At 38.3% G+C, this 27,602-nt stretch overlaps 1 protein-coding gene across 1 annotated transcript in view; it reads left to right on the top strand.

Annotated features, from left to right (window-relative positions):
• Positions 1-3,160: 3,160 nt before the first annotated feature.
• Positions 3,161-27,602, top strand: part of BRDT (bromodomain testis associated) — a 43,979-nt gene continuing 19,537 nt past the window's right edge. The window contains exons 1-13 of the mRNA XM_008154746.3: positions 3,161-3,318; positions 10,281-10,419; positions 11,918-12,154; positions 14,451-14,588; positions 16,018-16,132; positions 16,524-16,693; positions 17,031-17,372; positions 19,409-19,537; positions 20,220-20,408; positions 21,546-21,718; positions 22,148-22,437; positions 22,528-22,641; positions 22,838-22,969. Coding sequence (XP_008152968.2) covers positions 11,966-12,154; positions 14,451-14,588; positions 16,018-16,132; positions 16,524-16,693; positions 17,031-17,372; positions 19,409-19,537; positions 20,220-20,408; positions 21,546-21,718; positions 22,148-22,437; positions 22,528-22,641; positions 22,838-22,969 — 1,981 coding nt within the window. The 5' untranslated portion in view covers positions 3,161-3,318; positions 10,281-10,419; positions 11,918-11,965. The remainder of the gene's footprint in view (positions 3,319-10,280; positions 10,420-11,917; positions 12,155-14,450; positions 14,589-16,017; positions 16,133-16,523; positions 16,694-17,030; positions 17,373-19,408; positions 19,538-20,219; positions 20,409-21,545; positions 21,719-22,147; positions 22,438-22,527; positions 22,642-22,837; positions 22,970-27,602) is intronic.

The raw sequence follows: 27,602 nt of genomic DNA on the forward strand, positions 1-27,602 counted from the left end.
TCAACCACTGAGCCACACTGGCTGGGCATGTAACAAATACTTTTATTTTTAGTAATAAATCATCTCCTATGTCTAAATGTATTATTTGCCTCCTAATTCCTACACAAAACTATTATTTGTAAATTTAAATTCTGGGGGCACATGAATCCATAGGAGACAAGAAAGTTAGGCTTCCTCTTGAGTCTGATGTTAGAATGAAGGATGAAAACTTTAAAATGTTACTCAGCTATGTTCATGTGGTAGCTTGATTTAAACAAAAATGCATACTTCATGTAACTATGTTTGATGCTAAAAAAATACATAATTACAATTATTTCCATATGACATAGAATAGCCCTGTGATATCCTAGTGTCACTATGCTGGTCGTATCAGCTACTTTCTTTTCAATATTTTAGAAGCTACTTTTCTCTATTGTATTTTTGTAATACATCCCTGGCAAACCTCAGTGTTGTAGAAAAGCAGCTATATCACTTCCCCTTGAACACTCACCAATTTCTCAGTCTTAACTGTCTCAAATATGTATCTTATCAACACCTTTGCCTGGTCAGCTTTTTCTCCATTCTCCATCATACTCAACCTTTTTCACTCTCCTAACCTCCTTCCTGCCCTCTTTTCCCGTCTTCAACCTAGACTACTTAGAACTGTGCAATAAACTCTCTATTTAACATCTCCACCCAGATGTCTCAGAGGCACCCTGAATTCATTATGCTCAAAAGACTGTGCAATCTCAGAGGGAAGGCGGGGGGGGGGGGGGGGGGGAGGGAGGGGGAGGGCGTGGGAAGTGATTAACCAAAGAACTTGTGTGCATAACCCATGGACACAGACAATAAAGTGATGAAGGCCTGGGGTGGGAGGTGGGGACAGGCTAGAAGGGGTCAATGGAGGGGGGGGGAGGAAGGGGACATATGTAATACTTTCAACAATAAAGAAAAACTGAACTAATGATCTTTTCCCTCACTCAAACTTGGCTTCCTTCCTACAATTCCCTTCCCAGTAAATGGTGCTCCCCTCCAGGTACTCAAACCATAAACCCCAAATCATCATTATATCCACTCTAATACCAAATAAATTCCATTCTCTATGTTCTTTATTCTGCAACCATTTTAAGTTTTTTGGAATAAAACTTCAAATCTGGTTTTGTCATTCTCTCCCCTCCCCACCCACCCTTAATTCAAGTCTGATTTGTCCCAGTCCTTACCACCTGGCGGGATTAAAAGATAACATACTCAATGATAATACACTTTAGAGGCTTTTGGTACTTTGCACTCAGAGTGCTTACTGTCTAGTAAGTTGAAGAGATGTTAAATATACCCCTGGCTATATAATTACAATGATAATAAGTGCTACCTAATTAGGTCATAATGAAAGTTCTTAACAGGAAGACCTAATCTAATGGAGACCTCCGTGAGGGAATGACTTTAGGCTGACACCTGAGTGTGGGATGGGAGGAAAGAGAGAAGAGCCTGTTATAGAAGCCCCCAGAGAGCACTGGGGAGAGCTAAACTGTCTGTGTGGCTGGAGCTAGGGGTGTGGCGGGAGGGGTGGTGGGAACTGAGGGTAGATAAATCATCTAGGACCTTCTAGCTCATCTCAAGGGCCTTGATCTCTATCTTAAAACTAATGAGAAGTAATTGGACCATTTTAAAATTGTTAATAATGATATTTGCCTTTTTTAAAAACCCCTCAGGCTTCCCTGGAGCATGCACTACTCCCTCCCACTGGTTCTTAGGAGGAGAGCCAAAAACTTGTTTGAAGAAATTTGCACTTGCATTAATCGCTGGCTTTCACTTTCTTTGACTTCCCTTAGACCTTTCAGGATATGCGGGCCACACCTAGATTTGTATCTGGGTCACACCCTAAATCCTTTCTTTTCCCTGCATAATAAGATTTTATTTTATTTTTTATTTATTTATTATTTTTTTAAAATATATTCTATTGACTCTTCACCGAGAGGAAGAGAGAGGGATAGAGAGTTAGAAACATCGATGATAGAGAAACATCGACCAGCTGCCTTCTGCACAACCCCCACCGGGGATGTGCCCGAAACCAAGGTACACGCCCTTGACCGGAACCGAACCTGGGACCTTTCAGTCCGAAGGCCGACACTCTATCCACTGAGCCAAACCGGTTTCGGCTGCCTAATAAGATTTTAAACAACAAAAACAAGAATGCAAATACTAAAACTAATCAAATTTGACACTATTACAGACTCTTCCATGGGGTGTATTTGTTTAAATTTATTGATCGTTGAGTTACTTGGAAATAAAGGCCTTCTACTCCTTCCTTTTACTAAAACCAGCCATTTTCAGTGTTTTGAATAAGAAGAGCCTTACTAATGTAAACATGCCTGCAGGTCCCTTTCTTTAAGTGACCTCTGGTGTATTGCTGTTTTGTGAACCCTTGGTCCCCAGGACCTCCACTCACATAAACGACCGAATTAGGGTATGCCAAGGTCTGTGAGGACCCCAGATTTGAGCTTCAGGAAATGAGGTTGCTTGGTGTTGACAGCTTATCTGGCAGTTCCTCAGCTGTTTTTGTCCTTCCTTTTCCCCACCTAGGAATCAATATATTAAGAATTTAGAATCACTGCAATAGGACCCAAAAGGCAACTACTGTGCAAAATACATTCTAATACAGTCACAAATTATGAGGTGTTCACTAAATCACTCTCCCCCGGCAGCTGTTGTGAAACAGCTCTTAAGTGCCACTTAAAACTCAATGAACTACTTTAAGCTGTTTTCTCAAATACAAATGAAAAAGCATTTAAAGAAAACATAAAACTCAGTGAATCCACATCGGCTCCAACCTCAGCCGCTACCTCCTATTAAGCTCTGGCTAGATGCAAAAGATGGGAAGTTTGGGGAGGGCTGGAGAGAAGTGTGCCAATGATGAGAACGCAGCAAGCCCAAACTCGGGAACTTCCAAAACAACCTCAGGGGCTGCTGTTTTACAGTAAATGCCTCCAGGGCGGCGCTCCTGCTCCCGACCCTCCAGCTCTGGGCTCGGCGCCTGGCCTGCAGTGAGCGCTCAGCCTCCACGTGCCCCGGGCGTGGGGCCCTTCAGGCTGCACTCGGGCCGCAGCCGCTGCGCTCACACCCCGGGCACGCCTCCCGCCCACGTGACGCGCGAGGGCCAATGGGCGGGCCGTCCGCGGGAGGGCTCCTATAAAAGCGCCTGCCGCCCGCCCGCTCACAGCCGCCATCGGGGCAAGAGCAAGCGGCGACGGTTGGTGGAGAACCGAGGAGAGACCGCTGCCTGCACCATTTCATCCCGTGCAAGCTCAAGGGGACGATCAGACAAGATCCTTCTTACACGACGTAAGAGCTTGTGCGGGGAGCCCTGTCCTGGCACCCCGGCTGTCCCTGGGACCCCGGGTGGGGAATAACCGTCCCTCCTGCCGCCCCCTCCCCCACCAGCACCGTGTGCCCGGCGAGGCGGTTAGGGGGGCCGTGCCCGTGCCGCCCGCCGCCCAGGTGAGCTGCCAGTTGGCTCCCTTGGGCCTCAATCCAGTGCAAGCTGGTTGGCCGATAGTCCCTTTTAAATTGTGTGCGTGTGGCTTTTCTCTTGGCCGTGTGTTTGTTGCCGTGGTTCGGTTTGGGGGCTTTTTTTTTTTTTTTTTTTTTTTTTGCCAGGTTGGGATGGGCAGGAGGTTGGGGGTCCGGCCGGACAACGGCCGCCTCTCCGTGGGAGCGGATGCTGGGCCGGTGGAGCGCGGCTGGTGCCGATCACTGACGTTTCGGGAGCGCAGGGGAGAGTCCGGCGCTCTGGCTGCAGCTGGCATTTGTGCTGTGTTTGTTATGGAGAAGAGCATCTGGGAAATTCCTGTCCTCGGCTCCTTTATTCGTTTCACTAACATGAAGCCCTTGGAAACAAGCTGAACTCCCGTTGAACGTTGCAGAATCGGGGTCGGGCCTGTGTTGGGAATGAAGGTGAGGTGTGAACAAAAGTCAAACCATTGCATTAGTTCAGGTGGGAAGTGACGAGCGAACCAAACCAATGGTTTGGGGGACGGAGAATAGGAACACAGTAAGTACTTTTTTAAAATATTTTTTTTATTGATTTCAGAGAGGAAGGGAGATGGAGAGAGAGAGAAGCATCAATGCTGAGAGATAATCTCTGATCGATCGATCAACTGCCTCCTGCCTACCCCACATTGGGGAGTGAGCCTGCAACCCCGGCATATGCCCTGACCAGGAATCCAAAGGTAACCTACTTCATAGGTCCAATACTCAACCACCGCTGGCCAGGCCACAAGAAGTATTCAGAATATGTACATTTATAGTCAGTCATTTGTGTAGAGATATTTGAAATCTTTCGGTGACTGAGACCATATCCGGGGAGTTTGTAGATGAAGTATAAATAGGGTGCAAAGGAGAGAAGATGAATGGATTAGCCAAACGAGATTATGAAGCGAATAACATCTCGAATTCCACTCTGGCCCTCTATTTGTTCCCTTAGAACCCTGTTTTATTTTGTTTTTAATCCTCACCAGAGGGCATTTTCCCATTGATTTTTAGAGAGAGAGAAAGAGAAGTATTGATGTGAGAGAAATACATCGATGAGCCCTGAGCTGGGGGGATCCTGCAACCAAGGTACATGCCCAGGACTGGAATTGAACCCAAGACCCTTTGGTCCACAGGCAGATACTCTATCCAATGAGCCAAACCTGCTGGTGCTGAGTTGTTGTTGTTGTTGTTTTGTTTGTTGTTTGTTTGTTTTTTGGGTTTGTTTGTGTGTTTTTTAAGCATCATTCTTTTCTCTAGAATAATAGTAATTATATGTATCATGTAATTGGCTATTTATAAGTCTCTGTAAAGAGACTGTATCCCCAATTTCTAGCTCAGTGTTTGGCCTCATTGTAAGTGCTTTATAAATATTTAACAAATAGAATCTGGGGGAAAATGTATCCTGGAAACTAGAGAAGAGTTTTTAAGAGAGTCACAATAGTCTAGTGACAGATGTAGTTGAGAGGTCAAATCAGATAGGGGTCAAAAAGAACCCATTGGATTTAACAACTAAGTATGGTGTTAACCTTAGTGTAAGGGAGTTTTAGAGAAATGGTGGGGGAAAGTTGAGTGTGAGGTAGGGGTAAAACGCCATTTTTAAGGATGTTCTGATGTGAGGTACAGAAGAAAGAAGATTGGGGCTACGAGAAGACAATAGGATCAAGAGAAGAATTTTAGGGACACTTGAGAAAGTTTTTTTTGTGTGTGTTTTGAGAAAGTTTATATGGGAGGATAAGTTAGGATAGAAATGTTGAAGATCCAATCAAGAGAGAGCAGGGACCTTCAGAAGGGGGTCATTATCTAGAGTACCAAGAAAAGTTCTAGACAGGACTCAGATTGCAGGGAGGAGCAGATGAGAAGACTGGATTATTGTGAAGAAGATACATTTTCTAGATTACCTGTTTGACCTTAATTGAAGCCTCATTTTATTTATATATATATTTTTTATTTTTTAATATACTTTTATTGATTTCAGAGAGGAAGGGAGAGGGAGAGAGATAGAAACATCAATAATGAGAGAGAATCATCGATTGGCTGCCTCCTGCACGCCCCCTAATGGGAATCAAGCCCAAAATCGGAGCATGTGCCCTTGGCTGGAATCGAACCTGGGACCCTTCAGTCCGAAGGCTGATGCTCTATCAGCTGAGCACAGCCAGCCAGGGCTTTCTTTATTCTTTTTTAAATTGACTTGGGAGAGAGATTGATTTGTTGCTCCATTTATGTATGCATTCATTGGTGTTTTGTGTGTGCCCTGCTAGGGATTGAACCCACAACCTTGGCTTAGGGGGATGACACTAACCAACTGAGCCTCCCTGGCCTGGGCCCTGATTTTATTTTGAAGAAACTTTTTTTCTCCCTTGGATTGGAGGCAGCTCATTTGATGATGCAGGATTTAGAGTGTTTGATCACAGAGCAGATTACCTTTTTTTTTTTTTTTTTTTTACCTTACTGGTCTCTAAACCATCTGATATTCAAAAGCCAAACTCTAGTTCTATGCTGTACTGCTTCCTTCCTGCATGTGTAAGATCTACTATGAGGTCCCACCAGAAGAGCCACCACACAGCAGAATAACATATTCTCTGCCATTTGTTGAAATGTATGGAAAATAGTTTTAAACAAGCTTTGTTCAAAGCCTCAAAACATGCAACTATATAAAATTGAGCCTTCCTGGTTCAAGATATGTTAACTTAAATTATTTTTTTTATCAGCTTGATTCCTTGATGCTTCAGTATGCATATTGGGCAGCACAATTTAATACCTGCACCACTGAGGTAGTAATAATTGAGGAATTAAAACTTTTTTTCTTGGAAAACACAAGAAATTGGTTGGTCCTGGTGTTTTTGAAAGGAGGAAGCCTTTGAATTAGAGGTGAACTTTTATGTTTCTATGAACATTTTGGAAACAATTTTTAGCTTATGTATGCATTTCAAGAAATCTTTGATCTATGGGTATTTGTCAGAAATGACTGGAATATTCACAACCGCCTCGAAGACTCTTTTTCTTCAAAGTTTGAAACTTTTCTCTTGTACATTGTGGGTAGAACTAGAAGTTGGAATGGCATCAACTAACACAATTAATGGCATCAACTAGAACAATTAAACATCTAGCAAAATTTAAAAACATTGCCCCAGAAATTGTTAATAGAAATAGACCAGCTCCCCCCAAATATATATATATGTAATAATAGGTAGTGGCATATATATTCATTAATGTACATATGAGTATTCATTGCAATGTTGCATATAATATCCATATGTCCACATCCATATGACATTATGCAGCCATTAAAGGGAAGGGTGGCACCCTAGAACCTTTTTCTTTGCGGGGGAGACATTTTTCTAAGATGAATTAAGTTCTGGTAATGATCGGCACTCTTGTTCTATAAAAAAAAACCATATAGTTTCTAAAAAATACGTAAGACATTGCTAATAGTAAGGAGGGAGTCCAGTTGACTGGGAACAAGAATAGAAAAGGAAACATTGTAATCAATGGGCAAAAAAACTGTTTTGAAAGCAGCAGTAACAATAAAATGACAACTCACCATAAACATTAGAAACAACAGTGACCCTGCATACCCACAAGATAGTCCTGGTTTATACATACTAGCCAGAATATTTGTAACTCCATACTTTAGCATGCTGGAGTATAAGTGATTTTAGAGACAACCAAACTATTTAAATGAATGATACTATTTCTGATACCTTGCAACTGAACATGACCCACCATTATGTCAAGATAAGGTGAAAATCTCTTGGTCTGTGTTGCTGAGCCATTATGTTGGCATTTTCTAGTTTCCTGTTAATAAAAATAATAAAGGCTTTAGAGACAGTTAAAAAAAAAAGTGAAATTGGTAGCTAACACATAAATTTGCCAAGTATCATAAAAAGCCACATGAGTTTGTATATATTATTATTATTATTTATTATTATTATTATTTATTTATTTCAGAGACAGAAAGGGAGAGGGAGAGAAACATCAATGAAGTGAGAAAATCAATCAGCTGTCTCCTGCATGCCTCCCACTGGGGGTGGAGCCTGAAATCTAGGCAAGTGCCTGACTAGGAATCAACCGGTTCATAGGTCGAAGTTCAACCGTTAAGCCAAACCAGTTGGGCACACATAAGTTCTTTATAAGAAATATTGGGAATAAACAGAAAATACTTAGAACAGTAAGACTGGGATAATTGCAAATAATATTTTATAAAGGGACCAATTTATAGTCTTCTGTTGCTGTACAGAGAGCTTACCTCACATTAGAAATCAGGACCTCTAGCCAAACAATGCACAACATTTACTTTGAAAAGATCAGATTACCAATATTAGCTATTCTTTTGCCCAATGATAATTATCAGCTGTTGTTCTTGGCCAGTCCATTTGTAGCCTCCATCACAGTACACTTTATTATTAAAAATTTTTAACATAGGGAAATATATATAGAGAGAGTCATCTTTGTTTGTCTATATAGGGTTTTCCGAAAAAAACATTTAGCACATACTATACAGGTGTGACTATTCACACCAATTTTTTGAGCATACATTTAAACATTTTCCCTATGTAATCACCATATCATTCTCATACTTATTAAAATGAAAAAAATCCCTAAATTTCCCTAGTCTCCAAAATATATTTAGTAGCTTATTGCAAATATTTAATATAGAATAACTTGAGTTTGGTTATTATGTCTTAATTTTCAGCAGTTTCTCTTTAGTTGAACATACACATAATCTGTGATTCAACTATTTTACTTCTGGGTTAATACACAACATAATGTTGCACATATGCATGATATGCATGTTCACAACAGCATTAATTGTCATAGTCAATTATTTGGAAACAACACAAAGGTCCCAATAGGAATGGATGGATGATAATTCTGTAGTAGAATACCATACAGCAATGAAAATGAACAGACAACATAGGTAAATATGTGGCTAAATCTCACAAACAACATCGATGAAAGGAAGCCAGACACAACATAATGCACAGCAAAACTATAAAGTTTTAAAACAGTCAATAAACTTTAATCTATGATGATAGAAGTCATAGTGGTTATCTTTGTAATTGGGACACTCAAAAGGTAGTCTAGCTTTAAATAATTAAAACGCCAGGATAAGAGCCATTTTTTTAATGTTTTATTTTAGAGAGGAAGCAGAGAGATAGAAACATCAATTATTGATCAGCTGCCTCCTGCATGTCCCCCTCCCCCAATGGGGATCAAGCCCACAACCTGGGCATGTGCCCTGATTGGGAATTGAACCATGATAGGTCAATGCTCAACCAGTGAGGCACACCAGCTGAGCAAGAGCCATTTTCAGTTGTGATATTTTAGAATATCAGTGTGTGTGTATATGAGAAAAGTCAAATCATAAGATGAAGTAAACTATACGATTGGTAATCACCTCCAAGTTAATGTAGTGGTAGTGGTTCTTAATCCTGGCTACACATCAGAGACACCAAGAAACTTTTTAGAGAGGAGAGGAGAGGGAGAGAGACATCCAATTGGTTGCCTCTCCTATACACCCTGACTAGGGATCAAACCTGAGACCTTTCAGTGTACACGATGACACTAATCAACTGAGCCACTCCAGCCAGGGCAAAAACACCAAAGTTTAAAAATCAAGTAAACAAAACTGATTTTCAAGTCCCACCTCCAGAGGTTGGGGCCTGGGCAGTGCTATTTTCAAAGTGATTGACAAAGCTCACATCCATTAGAATGGCTACTTTTAAACAAAAAATTCAGAAAATAACAAATGATATGCAGATGAGGAACTGGAACGCTGTTGAATGTTGGGAATGTAAAATGATGCTGCCACTTAAGGAAAACACTTTGCAATTCCTCAAAACAAAAAAAAAATAGAAGTACCATATGATCTAGAAATTCCAGTTACACATTTCTAAAAGCAGGGTTCTGAAGAAATATTAATGCACTCATGCTCACAACACTTCTTAATAGGCAAGAGGTGGCCCAAAGTGTCCATCAATGAATGGATAAACAAAATATAGTACAAACATACAGTTGAACTTGATAAAATGAAGAACATTTTAACATAAGCTACAATATAGTTGAAGCTTGAGAGCATTATCCTAAGATAAGGCAGTCACAAAAAGATAAATACTGTATGATTCCACTCATGAGATACCTGGAGTAATCAAATTCATAGAAACAGCAAATAGAATGTTTGCAAGAGGTTAGGGAGGGTGGAGAAAGAGGAGTTGTTTAATAGGTATAATTTGTTTCACAAGATGATAAAGTTCTGGAAAATAGTTGGTCAAAAATATGAATGTATTTAACACTATTGTACCGTACTCTTAAAAATGGTTCAGATGGTAAATTTTATGTTATATGTATTTTACCACAATTAAAAAGAAATTGAGAACTAACACCACATTAATGCAAACAAAGATGTTGGCTTAAATGTAACACTGATCTCTAAAAATGAACACTTTATATGATAATCATACTTTTCATTTTGCTAATATACTTGGTGTAATCCCTTTGTTCTCTGATCCATAAAGTAACAATGCTTACTGTTACATTAGATCCTGTCTTTCTGAAATACTCATGAAGTTTTAAACTTTTATTTTAGATGTAGCAATATGCACTAAAAAGTTAGCATTTTAACATGTTTTTCTAATAATTGTTTTAAAATCATTTTATTTAAATTAGCCAGAAAATCCTTTATTTTTGCCATTTCCCCTACATTGAACTAATAATTGTAGAATAACTATATATGAATATTATTTTTGACTTCACCTCCTATTTTATTTTTCCAGAAACTTACAGACTTTTCCTGCTAAGACATCAATTTTTGTCTTAGAAAAGCAGAAATACTGTGAAAGATTGAAATAACCTAAATCATCCAAAACTAAGGCATACATAATGAAACAACTTCTAGTACTTATATAGAAAAAGGTTTGTATTTGTTTAAAAATGGATTCATTTATCATTTGGTTTTTAAAAAGCATTATGTGCTTTAAAGTACAATAGCTGTTACTCTTAAATATACTTTCAGTCCTATAGAACCATTTTATTTTATTTTTATATTTTAAATCTTTGTTGTTGAAAGTATTACATATATCCCATTCCCCCCCCCCCCCCCCCCGCATCTACCCCCTCTAGCCCACCCCATCTCCTCTACCCCCAAGCCCTCAACCACCCCATTGTTTGCATCCATGGGCCATGCATATATGCATACAAGGTCCTTGTTGATTACCTCCCTCCTTCCCACCCACCCACTCTCTCCTTCCCTCCAAGATTCTGCACTCTGTTCCATGTTTCCATGTCTCTGGATCCACTCCGTTCATCAGTTTATTTTGTTACTTAGATTCCACATATGAGTAAGATCATGTTATATTTGTCTTTCTCTGACTGATTTATTTTACTTAGCATGATAGTCTCCAGATCCCTCCATGCTGTCTCAAGAGGTTCTTCTTTTTCACTGCTGCATAGTATTCCATGGTATAAATGTACCACAGCTTTTTATACACTCATCTAGTGACAGGCACTTGGGCTGTTTCCAGATCTTAGCTATTGTAAATTGTGCTGCTATGACAAGGGTACACACATTCTTTCTGATTGGTGTCTTGGGTTCCTTAGGATATATTCCTATAAGTGAGATCACTGGGCCAAATGGCAGTTCCATCTTTAATTTTTTTAGGAAACTCCATACTGTCTTCCATAATAGTTGTACCAGTCTGCATTCCCACCAGCATTGTACTACTAGGGTTCCCTTTTCTCCACATCCTCGCCAGCACTTGTCATTTGTTGAAGGCAGCCTTTCTGACAGGTGTGAGGTGATTCCTCATTGTTTTAATTTGTATCTCTCTGATGACCAGTGACTTTAAGCATTTTTTTATAAGTCTCTTGGCTATGTTCACTTTGGAGAAGTGACTATTTAGGTACTTTGCCCATTTTTTAAAGAATATTTTTTATTTTTAAAATATACTTTATTGATTTCAGAGAGGAAGAGATAGAAACATCAATGATGAGAGAGAATCATTGATTGGCTGCCTCCTGCACGCCCCCTAGTGGGGATCGAGCCCACAACCCGGCATGTATGTGCCCTTGGCCGGAATCAAACATGGGACCTCCCAGTCCACAGGCCAATGCTCTATCCACTGAGCCAAACAGGCTAGGGCATCCATTTTTTAATTGGATTGTTTGTCTTCCTTTTGTTAAGTTGCGTGACTTCCTTATATATATTGGATATTAATCCTATACCAGATGTATCATTGCCAAATATGTTCTCCCATATGTTGGGCTTTCTTTTTGTTTTGTTGATGGTTGCTTTTGCTGTACAGAAGACTTTTATTTTGATGCAGTCCGATTTGTTTATTTTCTGTTATTCTTGAATAATACTTTCAGTTCCTATAGAACCATTTGAAAGTAATTCCTTTGTTTTATTTTTCAGGACATGTACTTGTAGACATTAGAATATCAGGATTTGAAGCAATTAAGAATGTCTCTGCCAAGTAGACAAATAGCTATTATTAACCCGCCACCACCAGAGTATATAAATACTAAGAAAAATGGGAGATTGACAAATCAACTGCAATATCTACAAAAAGTTGTCTTGAAGGCTTTATGGAAGCATAGTTTTTCCTGGCCTTTTCAGCAGCCTGTGGATGCCGTGAAACTAGAGTTGCCTGTAAGTATGTCTTATAACTAATTATATTAGGTTTTATTTAAAGCAAAAGAAAACCGTGTAAATCTCTGAAACAAAAAAATCTAGTCTTTAATATTATAAAATATCAGAGGCCCGTCCCTAGGCATGGCCGGCAATCAGGGCCAATCAGGTTCCCCACCTCCCCCTTCCTTTATTCAGCACCACTAAAGAATACCCCAATAAGTATTTTTTCCTAAACAACAAAGCTCATTTTTCTTGAGTATTGAAATTATCGTTTTAGTAGTTTGTGTTAAATTATAGTACATGCTTTCTTGTTATAGCTTATGTCACTTGACTTTTATTTTGTTACTCCTCATCCAAGTATATTTTTCCATTGATTTTCAGAGAGAGTGGTAGGGAGGGGTGGGGAAAAGACAGAGAGAGAAACATTGATGTGAGGGAGACATATTGATTGGTTGCCTGCAACTGAGATACGTGCCCTTGACCAGAACTGAACTGGGAACCAATAGAGCAGGCTGATGCTCTATCCACTAAGCCAAAACATCTAGGGCGTCACTTGACTTTTTAATATGGGGTGTCATGAATGTCGGTCTTGACAGTTCCTGGCAGATTGTTGCATCACAAATAGAACTCAACTTTAGGAATTTTTAGCCATCTTATAACAGAACTAGCGGCCCGGTGCATGAAATTCATGCATGGGGGGAGGGGGTGTCCCTCAGCACAGCCTGCACCCTCTCCAATCTGGGACCCCTTGAGCCATTTCTGATGACACGCGGCCACCTCAGTGGCTGCATGCCGAGGATGAAACATTTGCTGCTCCTGAGGATGAAACATTTGCGAAATAATGTTTTTTCCTCAAAGTGCCACACTACCCGAGTTATGCTCAGTTTTTTGGCAAAGTTTGACACACCAAGCTCAAAAGGTTGCCCATCACTGCCCTAACCACTCCCCTGCCAGCATGTTTTCCCCTAACTGCCGACCCCTGCAGGCCTGGTCCCCCCTAACTGCTCTCCCCTGCAGGCCTGGGTCCCCCATAACTGCCCTCCCCTGCAGGCCCAGTCATCCCCAACTTCCCTCCTCTGCCGGCCTGGTGACCCCTAACTGCCCTCCCCTGCAGGCCTGGACCCCCCCAACTGCTCTCCACTGCAGGCCTGGGTCTCTCCCCCCCCTCCCCCCAATCTGCCCTTCTCTGCATCCCCAGTCACCCCCAACTTCCCTCCTCTGCCATCCTGGTCCCTCCCAACTGCCCTCCCATGCTGGCCATCTTGTGTCCACATGGGGGCAGGATCTTTGACCACATGGGAGCAGCAATCTTGTTTGTTGGAGTGATGGTCAATCTGCATATTACTCTTTTATTAGATAGGATAGAGGCCTGGTGCACAGGTGGGGGCCGGCTGGTTTGCCCAGAAGGATGTCCTGGATCAGGGTGGGGGTTCCCTTGGGGCATGGGGCAGCCTGGGTGAGGGGCCTGTGGTGGTTTTCAGGCCAGCCACGCCCCCTGGAGACCCAAGCAAAGGCCCTGGTAACTGGGGTTTATTTATCTTCTACAATTGAAACTTTGTAGCCTTGAGGGGAGCCGAGCCTTCTGCTCTCTCTGTGGCTGCAGCCATTTCTATTGGGGTTTATGTATCTTCTATAACTGAAACTTTGTAGCCTTAAGCTACAGGGTGTGTGGAAAGCTTTGCTTCTTCCATTGCCGGGGGCAACCCTAGCCTCCTGCTCTTTCCAGCTCCATGGCTGCCACCATTTCTGTTGGAATTTGTTTACCTTCTATAATTGAAACTTTGTAGCCTTAAGTGGAAGCCTGGGCAGGCAAGGGCAGGCGGAAAGCTTGGCTTCCTCCATTGCCTGGGAAACGCAAGCCTCCCTCCTGCTCTCTGTGGCTGTAGCCATCTTGGTTGGATTTATTTGCATATTTGCTCCTGATTGGCTGGTGGGCGTGGCTTATGGGTGTAGCAGAGTGATGGTTAATTTGCATATTATCATTTTATTAGGTAGGATGGCTAAGTAATATGTAAAATAGTAAATCATGGAACTGGGATTACACTCTGGATCTCTCAGAGTTGATAAATACTAATTTATTTTTCTTCATGCTCTTTTTATATTCCAGTATGATTCTACTTTTACATTCTTGTGTTTGTTATTTTTAATGATTTTTTTCCCCCTCTGAAAAATAATGCCATGGCAATCAGACTTTCTTCTCATAACTGATGGTCTTGGTTTCCAGATTATGGCATTCCTTAAATTTCTTTGTATTCCAATTGTTGTAGTTCATTCATTAATACTTTCATTTGTAATGTCTTTTTGAAAACTATAGGATTATTACACCATTATCAAAAACCCAATGGATTTAAGCACAATTAAAAAGCGCTTGGAAAATAAGTATTACGTGCAGGCTTCAGAATGCATCGAAGACTTCAGAACGATGTTCTCGAATTGTTATCTATACAACAAGGTACATAAGCCTTACACTTGCTAATTCTATGCTGTTACATATAGGAGAATGTATTGTTTATAATTAACCTTATAAACAAGTGAGCTAATTTCAGATATCAAGTCTTGATTTGGGGTATTTTATGTACTTTTAAGGATAATGATTTTTTTTTACCAGTTTTCCTAATTTTTACCTATCAATATTTGTTCAATCTATTTGCTATATTTTTTTTCTGAATAGCTGTAATGACTTATGCTTTTAAAAATGAAATGCCAATGATAGCTGGCTTTTGTGAGTAAAGTATTATTTCAAAATATTCTCCAATGCACTTCTGCCATTTTAATTATAAAACGATAAACCTCATTATATACTAATCTTGTTTAGATTTTCATGTTGTGAATCCCTGGCCATAATCTAAGACGCTAAACAAGTTACAAACTTCATGACAAATTTAGGATCAGACACATTCTCTGTTATATCCCAGTAGTAGTATTTGCATCTGTTAATGCATTAGCTTTTTGATAATATATGTGGTCATTTTGAACACGATCTTTACATTTCATCCATGAAATTGGATTCCTAACTTTTCTGTGATATCTAATCATTTTTAAACTTAGTTCTATTTATTCAGAATCACTAGTGACACAGAAAGGTAATAAAGATTTTTATTTGCTTCCCAAGGTAATTATTAGTGCCTCTTTATATGTTTAAAAGATTTAAGACTATTAGCCAATGTCATTTTTTTAAAATTCAGAACCATTGATACAAAGTACCCTTGGTAATTTCATTTTAATTTAACAATTCCCCATTGTTAACAATTTCATATTGAACATTTAAAAATAAAGTTCAGTAATTCTCCTGAGCTCCCTATCTTAGAAATAAGTGTTCTAAGCTTTAGACTTTTGCTTTGTAATTTATTTGAGGGTTTTTCCCCCCTCAATAGTGAAGTAAAGCAAAGCAAAGTAGTTAGGATTTAAAATTGAGTTCAATAATGTCATTTTATTGTTTAGTTAACTGAAAACTGAATTGGGACAAGTCAAATAATTTGCATATCCATGAATAAGTTTTGTAACCTATTTGTGAGGTAGAAATTTTAATTTCTAATACCTTTCATATTAGTGGGATTGGTTGAGTTGTAACTCTAATGCTCAGAAGGCATCTTGGGTCCTTTTTAGAATTAAAGGGGTAGAATGTTAGAATTTAAAATATGAGCTCCTACACTTTTTTTCTAAACTTAATTTAGAAGTGATAGACAAAGAGTGCTGTTACTACCTTCTATAAGATAGCCTGACTTATAGAAACTTGGTACTAATATTTGTAATGTCTTCTTGAAAACCATTGGATTAATATACCGTTATTAAAAAACCCAATGGATTTAAGTACTATTAAGAAGTACTTGGTACAGTGACCATACTGTGTAACCTTATGGCATATTTTATATATTTTGTAGCCTGGAGATGACATTGTTCTTATGGTACAAGCTCTAGAGAATTTATTTAAACAGAAATTATTACAGATGCCAAAAGTAGAACAAGTTGTGGGTGGTAAGGAAAGAATAAAGAAAGGTAAGCCAGAGGTTTATGTTCTCTTTCTCTTTCATATATATGAGTGTGTGTGTGTGTGTGTGTGTGTGTGTGTGTGTGTGTGTGTCTCCAAGAAGTCTGAAATTTTTGCTTGTGTTTACTACCACCTGTCTGTTAGTCTGAGTTTATGTTACACATCTTTTTGAGTAAAATTTATAAGCCCACCATTAATAACAGGTTTTGAAGTCTTTGCTAAATCTAAATTGGTTCTAACACTATTCAAAGGTGTGTGTGTGTGAGGGTTTAAAGGGGGAGTGGGAATGTGCCATGTTTATATTGCTAAAAAGTTGAATTAAATGAATTAATTTAAAATACTAAGAGAAAAATATCTTAGTTTTATATTTTACTCAAATATCGGTTCACACTTTACCAGGCACTCAACAGAATGTAGCAGTTTCTTCTGTTAAAGAAAAACAGTCTCTGAAAGGATCAGAAAAAGTATTTAAGCAGCAAGTGAGTCCCTTTATATTTCCTGAAACATCTACTCCTTTAAGTATGGCACAAGGTGCTCCACCCAACTCTACCTCACAAACAGTGGCCCAGGTAAGTTTACTGTAGCTTTAAAATAGTTGAGTGTATGTTTGATTGTTGTGATGTCTATACTTTAAAATGCATACACTCCAGCTGATTTCAGGTATTCAAAAACTGAAATCAGTTTTTTCTTCTATTTTTCATTGGTCTCAAAGGTTTGCACAAGAGAATTCTTGGGGTGTGGGAAGAAAATATGTAAATTACTTATTTTGTCTATAAAAGAGAAAATAGCTTTTACTAATATTTAATATGTGGAGACTTGGTGCTGATAATCCTTACTTTAGTTTTTTAAGAAACTGTTGCTCTGAATGTCACCTTACAGTTTTGTTGTTGACTTGTTTTGCTTTAGGTTACAAAGGGTGTAAAGAGGAAAGCAGATACAACAACTCCTACAACTTTAGTAGTTAAAGCAAGTGGTGAACCTTCCCCAGCACTTACAGGGAAAAAAACAGCAAAAATGCCACCCGTAAAGGAAAGTGGGGGGAAGAATGTTTTGCCGAATTCTCAGCAACAATATAAAGTTAAAGTAACCGAACCATTAAGGCACTGTAGTGAGATTCTGAAAGAACTGTTTGCAAAGAAGCACTTTCCATATGCATGGCCCTTTTATAATCCTGTTGATGTTAATGCATTGGGACTCCATAACTACTATGATATTGTGAAAAATCCAATGGATCTTGGAACTATCAAGGTAAATGTCTTAATAGGAGGGAGTTCTTTTCCTGATTATACAAGTGATTGTGTCCTTGTAAAGAAATTTTAAATTCAGAAAATGATAAAGAAGAAAAGTTAAATCACCAGTAGTCTCACCACCAGGCATGAATCATGGGAACATTTAAAAGTCTATGTTTTTATTTTCTTCTAACCAAACATATCTATGGTTCTTTCCTATAATATTTGAGTTACAGCATATAACTGTACCCTGAATTTTCATTTACTATTTGTAAACATTATCATTATATATTCAATAATTTTTTTCCTCACCTGAGGATATGTTTATTTTAGAGAGAGCGGGAGAGAGAAAAATCAGTTGGTTGATTCCCATGAGTATGTCCCAATTAGGGATTGAACCCAAAACTTAGGTATGTGCCCTGATCAGCACATACCTTTCGGTGTACAGGACAATGCTCTAAACAACTGAGCCCCCCAAAAATGCCCTATATTTTTTGCTAATCTCACAAAAGAAAAATAGGTATGAGTTTTATTCATTCATACCAATGGCTATTCTTGTGTTAGCTGTTGTCATTTTTTCACTTGACAGTCTAAAGGAAAAGAGGTCAGTCCTCTTATAAGTAATTAGGTATTGTATGTTTTAAAAATTCTTGTGACTGCTCTGACCACTTTGGCTCAGTGGATAGAGCATCAATCTGTGTACTAAAGGGTCCCATGTTCTTTCTTTTCTTTTTTTTTAAAATATATATATATTTTTTTTTTACAGAGAGGAAGGGAGAAGGATAGAGAGTCAGAAACATCGATCAACTGCCTCCTGCACACTCCCCACTGGGGATGTGCCCGCAACCAAGGTACATGCCCTTGACTGGAATCGAACCTGGGACCTTTCAGTTCGCAGACCGACGCTCTATCCACTGAGTCAAACCGGTTAGGGCCTAAACGGTCCCATGTTCGATTCCCGTCAAGGACATGTACCTTGGTTGTGGGCACATCCCCAGAAGGGGGTGTGCAGGAGGCAGCTGATTGATGTTTCTCTCTCATCAATGTTTCTAACTCTCTATCTCTATCCCTCTCCCTTTCTCTCTGTAAAAAATTAATAAAATATATATTTTTTAAAATCTTGTGGTACACTAGTGTGCCTCCGAACACTGGCTGAAAAATCACTGGTCTGGAAGATTGGTTTTTATTTAACACACAGTTTTATTTTATTTTGTATCATCAACTTGGATTTTATTAACATGTTACTAAATTTTGTGTTTACCCTCATTTTTTTCACCTTACTTTTTCATCTCAATTTTTTTCTTTTCACAAAAGTGCAAACATTATGGCTCTTCCACGAAGGCTTAGGTGTTATATTTTGTCTTTATTCTTTTTTAAAAAAGTAATTTTTTAGCTTCAGACACTATGGCTCAGTTGGTTGGAGTTATCCTGTACACCAAAAGGTAGGGAGTTCAATTCTCTGATCCCAGTCAGAGCACATTCCAATGTCCAGTGATCTGATGGGTAAAAAATTATTTCATGCTTTTGTTTTGCATTTCTTTAATTACAAATGAGGTCTGGCATGTTACATTTGTTTATTAGCCTTTTACATTTGTTTATGAATTGTTCGTTAATACACATATTTTGCCCAGCAGTCTAAAGAATTTACTTGTCTGTTGGTAGTTTTTATTTTATAGTGTCTGCCCAACTGGCTACTCTGTATCCTCATTCTTCTATATACTTCACATGTAGCTACCTAAAAATGGAACCCTTGCTGATAATTTATTTTCTGTTCATTTTTAAAAGTCTTCATTCCTAGGACAGTTGTAATATACATCTTAGATTTAGGTGCTCTTTTCACTGCTTTTCTATGATCAAACTTGTCTATCCAAGATTATCTGAAAACATCTTGTTTTCCTGCTTTTGTGATTTTGTTCCTATTCTTTTTTTTTTTTTTACTTGCAATGCCCTCGTTCCTTATTCTAACCACTTAATATAGGTGATTAAATAATTATTGAGCTGCTTATGAATCTTGTAATTATTGAGCTGCTAATGAATCCTTTTTCATTTACTTAGAGAAAAATGGACAACCAAGAATATAACGATGCATATGAATTTGCTGCAGATGTTAGATTAATGTTCATGAATTGCTACAGATACAATCCTCCTGATCATGAAGTAGTGACAATGGCAAGAATGCTCCAGGTAAGTTGTTACTTGTGCTCTGAAAGTGAATTTCCTCTGAATATAGTTTGGAAATTTTAGAACCATAACTCAAGAGATAAAGAATAACATCCAAGTAGTAAAGTACAATTTTTAAATTGGTGGGATTGTTTATTTTTTGAGGTATAGCATCCTTTAGTAGCAAATATTTTAATGAAGTGCCCAGCATGTAGAGGATATTGGGGAGACGTTAGTGAAGAGAGGATAGTAGATATCTGAGATAGGGTTCACTGGAGCCCATGTCCCACTAACGGAAAGACCTAAGGACTTTTGAGGCTGAACTATTGGGAAGCAGTAGACCGATAGATCACCAACCACAGGACAGAAGATCTGTGAAAGAAGATTCCCAATATAACTTGGTCTACCTTACCTGAAAAAAGTGAGAAATGTTACTATGGTTGGCTGGAGGGTAAGCTTGAGTCTTATATTTCTTCTTCTGATAATTGTTATCTAGTTTTATAGAGATATAATTGGCATGTAACACTATATGTTTTAAGTTGTACACATAACGAACTGATAAATGTATATATTACAAAATGATGACCACAAGGAAAACCAGATTGTCATAAAAATATGACACCAAAATGTAGCTTTTGTTAAAAGGGACAGTGCTGCATTAAATAAAACATACAGAAAAACTTAACAGTCTAATTTTCCATTATAGGATGTTTTTGAAATGCATTTTGCAAAGATCCCAGATGAACCTGTTGAGAGTAAGCCTGTATATAATATCAAAACAGATACCACAAAGCCTCTTGGTAGAGAAAGCAGTACTGAAACTTCCTCTGAAGATAACTCTTCTGACGATTCTGAAGATGAAAAAGCTCAGTGTATTGCAAATATTCAGGAACAGGTAGCTAAGTGTATTGATACAAGTTTTTGTATTTATGTGAGCTGTTGCTGCTGATCCTTCCTTATAATAAAAGTGTAATATGCTAAGTGTCTGACCACTCTTTCGACCATTAGTTCAACTTTTTTTGAGGTATAGCATCAGTCGCTATGACGCATACTGACCACCAGGGGGCAGACATTCCAACCGGTAGGTTAGCTTGCTGCTGGGGGACTGGGTGAGATGCACTGGAGCCCTTCTGTGGTCCTGCCCTGGCCATCCAGCCCCAATTGGCCCCAATTGCTGGCCTGGCAGAGGGACCCCACCAGGGCATGAATTTGTGCACTGGGCCTCTGGTCTATTATAAAATCCATTGTGTAGATTAAAAGCTGTTATATCTAGGTCACTTAGCAACTATAGCTCTATTTACCTATTGACACATTTATAATGTTTAATATTCTTTTCTACTAAAATATCAATATCTTAAAATCCTGTTATTTATATTTTTATTTTATTTATTTTATTTAAAATATATTTTTATTGATTTCAGAGACTAAGGGGGAGCTAAAGAGAGAGACAGAGAGAGAAACATCAATGATGAGAGAGTCATTGATCGGCTGCCTCCTGTACAGCCCCTTCAGGGAATCGAGCCCACAACCCAGGCATGTGCCCTGACCAGGAATCAAACCCAGGAACCTTCAGTCTTCAGGCCAACACTCTATCCAGTTAGCCAAACCAGCCAGGGCTATTTATATTTTTAACCACAGTGAGCTAATTTGCTTTGATATGGTTTATACTGTATCATAATCAGAGATATTTTATGGATGATATCTTTAATATTTGCTACCTCTTATGATAAATTTTAAGCTGCTCTAAGCTAAAGCCTGAAAAATCAATTATTTAAAACTTAAGACTACCTGAAATATTAATTATTCTTGGTCTCATTTAGATGAATATTTAAGTTTATGGGGTGAGCACATGATAAATAGTGTTTGTAATTCAATATAATGAATTCATGAAATGAAATTAGAACCCAAGAGAAAAGTTATATTATATTAAATGAATTTAAAATATAATGTGAAGGATACTCTTGACTTTTGGGTGCATCTTTTTCTAGTGTCTTTAATTTATTTAATTATTATTGAATTTTTCCTTTATCAGATAAAAGCTGTTCATCAGCAACTGCAGGTTCTATCCCAAGTACCACACCATAAGCTAAAGAAAAAAAATGACAAATCTAAACAGGAAAAGAAAAAAGAAAAGGTTAATAACACAGATGAAAATCCAAAAAAGAAGTTTAAGCAAATGAAATCAAAGGAGAAATCCAAGATCAAGTAAGTATCTTTCATGATGCCTTATTAAAAGAATATGTAAAACTAAAGGCTGGGTGCATGAATTCATTCACTGGTGGGTTCCCTAGGCCTCACTGGCCATCAGGGCCTATCAGGGCCATCTTGCCGGGTCCCGATCAGGTCCAGGCCGATCCGATCGGGGCCTGCCATCCAGGGGGAGAGGGACTGTGGGAGGTTGGCCAGCCGGCTTGGGGGGAGGACCACTGGGGGAGGGACCGCAGGAGATTGCCTGGCCATGGAGTTTGGCTATTGGAGCGCACTGACCACCAGGGAGCAGTTCCTGCGTTGAGTGTGTGCCCCCTGGTGGTCAGTGCACATCATAGTGACTGGTTGACCTGTTGTTCGGTTGTAACAGTCACTTAGGCTTTTATATTGTAAAATAGATTTGACTAAATTTAATTTTTGTTGCAGTGAGCCAAAGAAGAGGCAACAACCAGTGTTGGCTCTGAAATATGAGGATGAAGATAATGCTAAACCTATGAGCCATGATGAGAAAAGGCGGTTAAGTTTGGATATAAACAAACTCCCTGGAGAAAAACTTGAAAAAGTCGTTCATATAATACATTCAAGAGAACCTTCACTGAGAAATTCCAACCATGAGGAGATAGAGATAGACTTTGAAACACTGAAAACAACAACACTGAGAGAGCTAGAAAAATATGTCGCTGCATGTCTAAGAAAAAGACCACTAAAACCTCGTGGTAGGTATTTCTATATGTGAGTAGATATCATTCTGATGTTCGGTAGTTTTAAGTTTGCTCACTCTTTTACTTTTGTCCTATATCACACAGGTAAGAAAATAATGAAGTCAAATGAAGAATTTCATGCACAGAAAAAACAGGAGTTAGAAAAGCGATTACTGGATGTCAATAATCAGTTAAATTCCAGAAAATGCCAAACAAAATGTAGGTGGTCATTTTCAAATGTTCCTGTGACTATGGGGTGTCCCCCAAAAATGTATATACACACTTTGAATAATTATATAGGCTGTGTTTATTAAAATACATTTCATTTTCAAAATTGAGCTATTAGCTATTAAAGTGTGTATACATTTTGGGGGGACACTTACCGGCATTTCAATGTGTTTCCTTAATTTTGTAGCTAAGAAAACGCCATCATCCACAGCTGTTGTTGGAATTGGTTCCCGATTGACTGACAGTAGCAGCAGTTCGTCAGAGTCTGAAAGTAGTAGCAGTGGTTCAGTTTCTTCAGACAGCAGTGATTCCGAATCAGGTTAGCTATCCCTTTAAGCACACCTCTGGTTGTGGGAAAATTTTTGAAATGTTTGTTACTTACCCAGAAAGTATGGCTTGGATGCCACATTTATTATTTACTCCCATGTTTGATGATCTCACTATTTTCCTTAAGAGGTACTGTGTAAAATAAACTTCATATTATATGTATGTGGCTTATAGGCTTATAATATTGAAAATAATTTTACTAAAGGTGGGATAGCCTCTTAGTACATAATATCAGATCAAATCTTAATACCAGAAAATATCAAATAACAAAATGCTGGTCTTCTGTTTCTAAGATAAAAGATTGAGGACATTTTTCACTTTACTCTCCATGATATATATATCAGATCACTCTAATGTTGCAATGCATGTCCCATTGTGACAATATACTGTATTCTGATTCAGATAATCATTTTGAATTAAGAAACCAATCATTCTAGAAACTGTAAAACAGTTTCTTTCATTTATAGAAAATTGTATTTTAAATTCAGACTCTCACTTATGCTAAAGTACCACTTGTGCAGTTTATTGTCAGCTGTATCAAACTTAACTCATTCATGTTCTCTTCGTGCACTTTCATTGATGGTTACGTAGCTGACAAGTAACCTCTGTCTCAAGGACCAAAGTGGTAGTAGCATTCACCAAAAGGCAAATTCAGAATACAGAACACTTTTGTGCCTAAAATTTTGCTTTATTTTAAAATGAGATGTTTGTTTGTCATGAAATTCAAATCTTTTTAAAGAACAAAAAACAAACATCCCACATAGAATATTGGCACATCAGGTATTCCTACCAACTATTAGAATATCCTTCTTATTTCAATCTGGCAGTAAGGGTTTGCTGGCTTGCACTGCATTCTGTTTTCACTTTTGCTTCTGTTTAGTTAGTATTTATGTGGTGCTGATTTCTGTATTTTGTTTTTACATTTCTAAAGTACATAGTGGTAAATATTTTTGTTAGAATAGACAGAACTTATAATTTTGTTGGAATTTGTTATGCCAGAAAAAAAATTTAATTTAGGCCTCTGATTATACATTATTTCCTTATATTTGACTTACAAGCATAAAACAATGCTGGGAAAATTCTTAAGTTGCATTTAGGGTTTTAAATTGTAATAGCATTTGTAATTTCATTTAATAAAGCATTTTTGGCCTAATAAGTTAGAGCACTTTGTCTTTTATTTGTAGGATAAAACTCATATTGGAACAGTTAGTTTGAATTATCTAATTATATATTGAATTCTAATCAGTAAATTCTTTGAGTATTAGAGGAAAAGTACTATATACAGAGTGTTTTAACAGAGTACCTCAGTTTTAATTTTAATTGTCAGTTTCTGGTAGAATCTTCCAAAATATTGCATGAAGGAAAGAAAATGTCTGTCATCCACTTGTGTTCTTAAAATGTTATCTTTTGTCTGTTGCCATTGTTTAGATATACACATATATATATAACATATATATTTTTATTGATTTCAGAGAGAGGAGAGAGATAGAAATATCAATGATGATAGAGAATCTTTGATAGCCTGCCTCCTACATGCCTTGTGATGAGGATTGAGCCTGAAACCCGGGCATGTTCCCTGATGGGGAATTGAACCATGACCTTCTGGTTCGTGTGTCGACACTCAACAACTAAGCCACACCAGCCGGGTGTGTTATATACATATATATATTTAAAAATATATACATATTTTTTATTGATTTTTTTACAGAAAGGAAGGGAGAGGGATAGAGAGTTAGAAACATCAATGAGAGAGAAACATCGATCAGCTGCCTGCCTCCTGCATACCCCACTACTGGGGATGTGCCCGCACCAAGGTACATGCCCTTGACTGGAATAGAACCTGGGACCCTTCAGTCCGCAGGTTGACGCTCTATCCACTGAGCCAAACTGGTCAGGGCTGTTATATATATTTTTAAGTATTGGGGTGACTAGTTAATAAAATTATGTACATTCAAGTATACAATTCTGTGATTCACCATCTATATATTAAATTGTGTGCCCACCACTCAAAGTCAAATCTTCTTTCATCGCCATATATTAGACTCCTTTTACCGCTTACAATCTTCTCAACCCCTATTCCCTCTGTATAATATTAGGTTTTTCTAACTTTCTAGCAGAATAACTTGGCCTCAGAATTCTAATTTTAAAATTCTTATTTTATGACATTATTGTTTAATGTCATCTTTTTCAAATAGCAGGAACTATTTTAAAAAATAATTAGTAAAAAAATCAAATTAGCAGCCCTAGCCAGTGTGCCTCAGTTGGATTTTGGAGCATTTTTCCATACACTGAAAGATGGCAGGTTCAATTTCCGGTTATGGCACATAACCAGGTTGCGTGTTTGATTCCCTATGAGGGTGCAAACAGGAGGCAACCAATCAATGTTTCTCACATCAATGTTTCTCTCCCTCTCTTCTTTCCTCTCAGATCAATTAAAAATGTGTATATAAAATTAAAACTATATATTTAAAGTAGCAAAAGTTTTATACTTCATTCCACATTATAATAGTATATAGGTTTGTGACACAAAGGTCAGTTTGTCTTTTAACATAATAGTATGAGTTATTTACCTTTGAAATTTATATTTTATGAATATTCAGATTGTGTACTTCATTGAAAAAAAATTATATTTTTGCTTAATAAATTAGTAAATGAAAGCAATAGGACCTTTTGTCCTAAAGATTAACTTCAGTTGTGTCCATTAAAATACTATAGGACTCCTAATTTCTAGTGTGTAAGCTAAGAACATTTTTACTTCTCCTGAGAAAAATAAAAATATATAAACGGATTGTATATTATGAAAAGTAATCATCAGTTATCAATGACAATACCTATTGTAAAAATAAGTTACGCATCTATCATTCTTAATTATACACATGACATTTTCAGGGAGTAAACACATCCCAAGTCTGAGATTAAATGTGGGAGAAAATAGGTCTATTCACTGAAAAAATATAATTTTTGAAAATGAGGCATATGAGCAAAAACTTCATTAACATGAGTAAAAATTAACTGGAAATTCATATAAGATTTTGTAGCTTTCCCCCCCAAATTATAAGAGAACGTTTATATAGAAAATTAGAGAGGTAGTTGAAGTGAGCCAGGTGGACTGGGCCGGCTCAGGAAACAAATTTCAGAAGCAAAAAAAGGGCCTTTGGAGCTTCAGAGAAGGAAAGGTAGAGGTAATGTGCATGAGGGAAACACAGGTGTGCTCCCAAGAGGCAGAGCATGCCAAGATCTTGTGGCTTTAAAATTTACTATGACTGTGAATATCTTGCTTTCCAGCACTCTAGTTAAGAAGGTCTTGGATTATTCATGATAGGAGATATGAATATAATTTCATTTCTTCAGAATTTTATTAGAGGAAACTTTTCTGAAATCTGTAAAAAAATTATTTTCTGATAGAAATACATTGATATTTATGAATTTTTTATTAATCTTTTTTAATACCTGTCCTCCTGGATTTTGATAGCAACTTGATTTTATGCAGTTTTCTTGGTCAAGTCACAATTTCTTATAAAATTTGTTCATCAGAGACAAGTCTCTAAATTGAATTTTTAATGTTACTGACACTCAAGGCTCTTATAGCTATCCTGTATTATGAGTTGGCATCTTTATTACAATACTAGAGGCCTGGTGCACGGATTCCTTGGCCTGGCCTGTGGGATCGGGCAGAAACCGGCAGTCCAACAACCCCCTTAGTGTGCTAAGCGGCAAGCAGCCCAGGAGAAGCCTGAGCCCAGGCCAAGCACAGCGCCACTCCTGCTCATGCCGGCCCCACTGCACCTGCTGCGGCCTGGTAGGCTCACTGTGGCTCCACTGTGGTCTTCACGTGCCCAACCTAGGGTGATACCGGCACACCCATGACCAGGAAACGGCCGCGGGTTCGCTCCAAGTCAGTCTCAATGCCAGTCCCAATCCTGGTCCCGGTCTGGATGGGGGAGGGGCACGCAGGAGGAGTGTCCCTGGGAGAGGATCGCACTGCCACAGCGGCACTCAGCCATGAGCCTGGCATCTGGCGCCTGTCAGTCAGCTGAACTGCCCTCCCACTGTGGGAGCTCACTGACCACTAGGGGGCAGCTCCTGCATGGTCAGAATCTGCCCCCTGATGGTCAGTGTGCATCATAGCAAATGGTCAACTACTCAAAAAGATCACTTAGGCTTTTATATATATAGATCATTCTGTTTGGATGTGCCAATATGTTTTAAGGGTAACATCTGTGAAAAACATTTAAGTGTTGTAAACAGTGTTAGAGCTGTTTATTTTGCATTACTTAAATAATTCTATGTATTTTCAGACATTATTTTATGCACTTTTGAAAAATGGGGATTAAATTATTTTTTTAATAAATATTTATTGTTCAGATTATTACAGATGTTTCTCTTTTTCCCCCCCACAGCTCCCCTCCACCCAGTTCCCAGCCCACCTCTTATCCTTACCCCCTCTCTCCCACTGTCCTCATCCATAGTTGTAAGATTTTTGTCCAATCTCTTCCTGTCATCTTGGTTCTCTCCAGAGACTAAATTCATCCTGCTTTGTTAAGTAAGATAATGACAGAGCAGTGATTTCCCAGGAAAGTTTTATTTAAAAAATTATCATTGCAAACAAGATATTAAGTCAGTTC

This window comes from Eptesicus fuscus, chromosome 9, assembly GCF_027574615.1.
Source record: "Eptesicus fuscus isolate TK198812 chromosome 9, DD_ASM_mEF_20220401, whole genome shotgun sequence".
Lineage (NCBI taxonomy): Eukaryota > Metazoa > Chordata > Mammalia > Chiroptera > Vespertilionidae > Eptesicus > Eptesicus fuscus.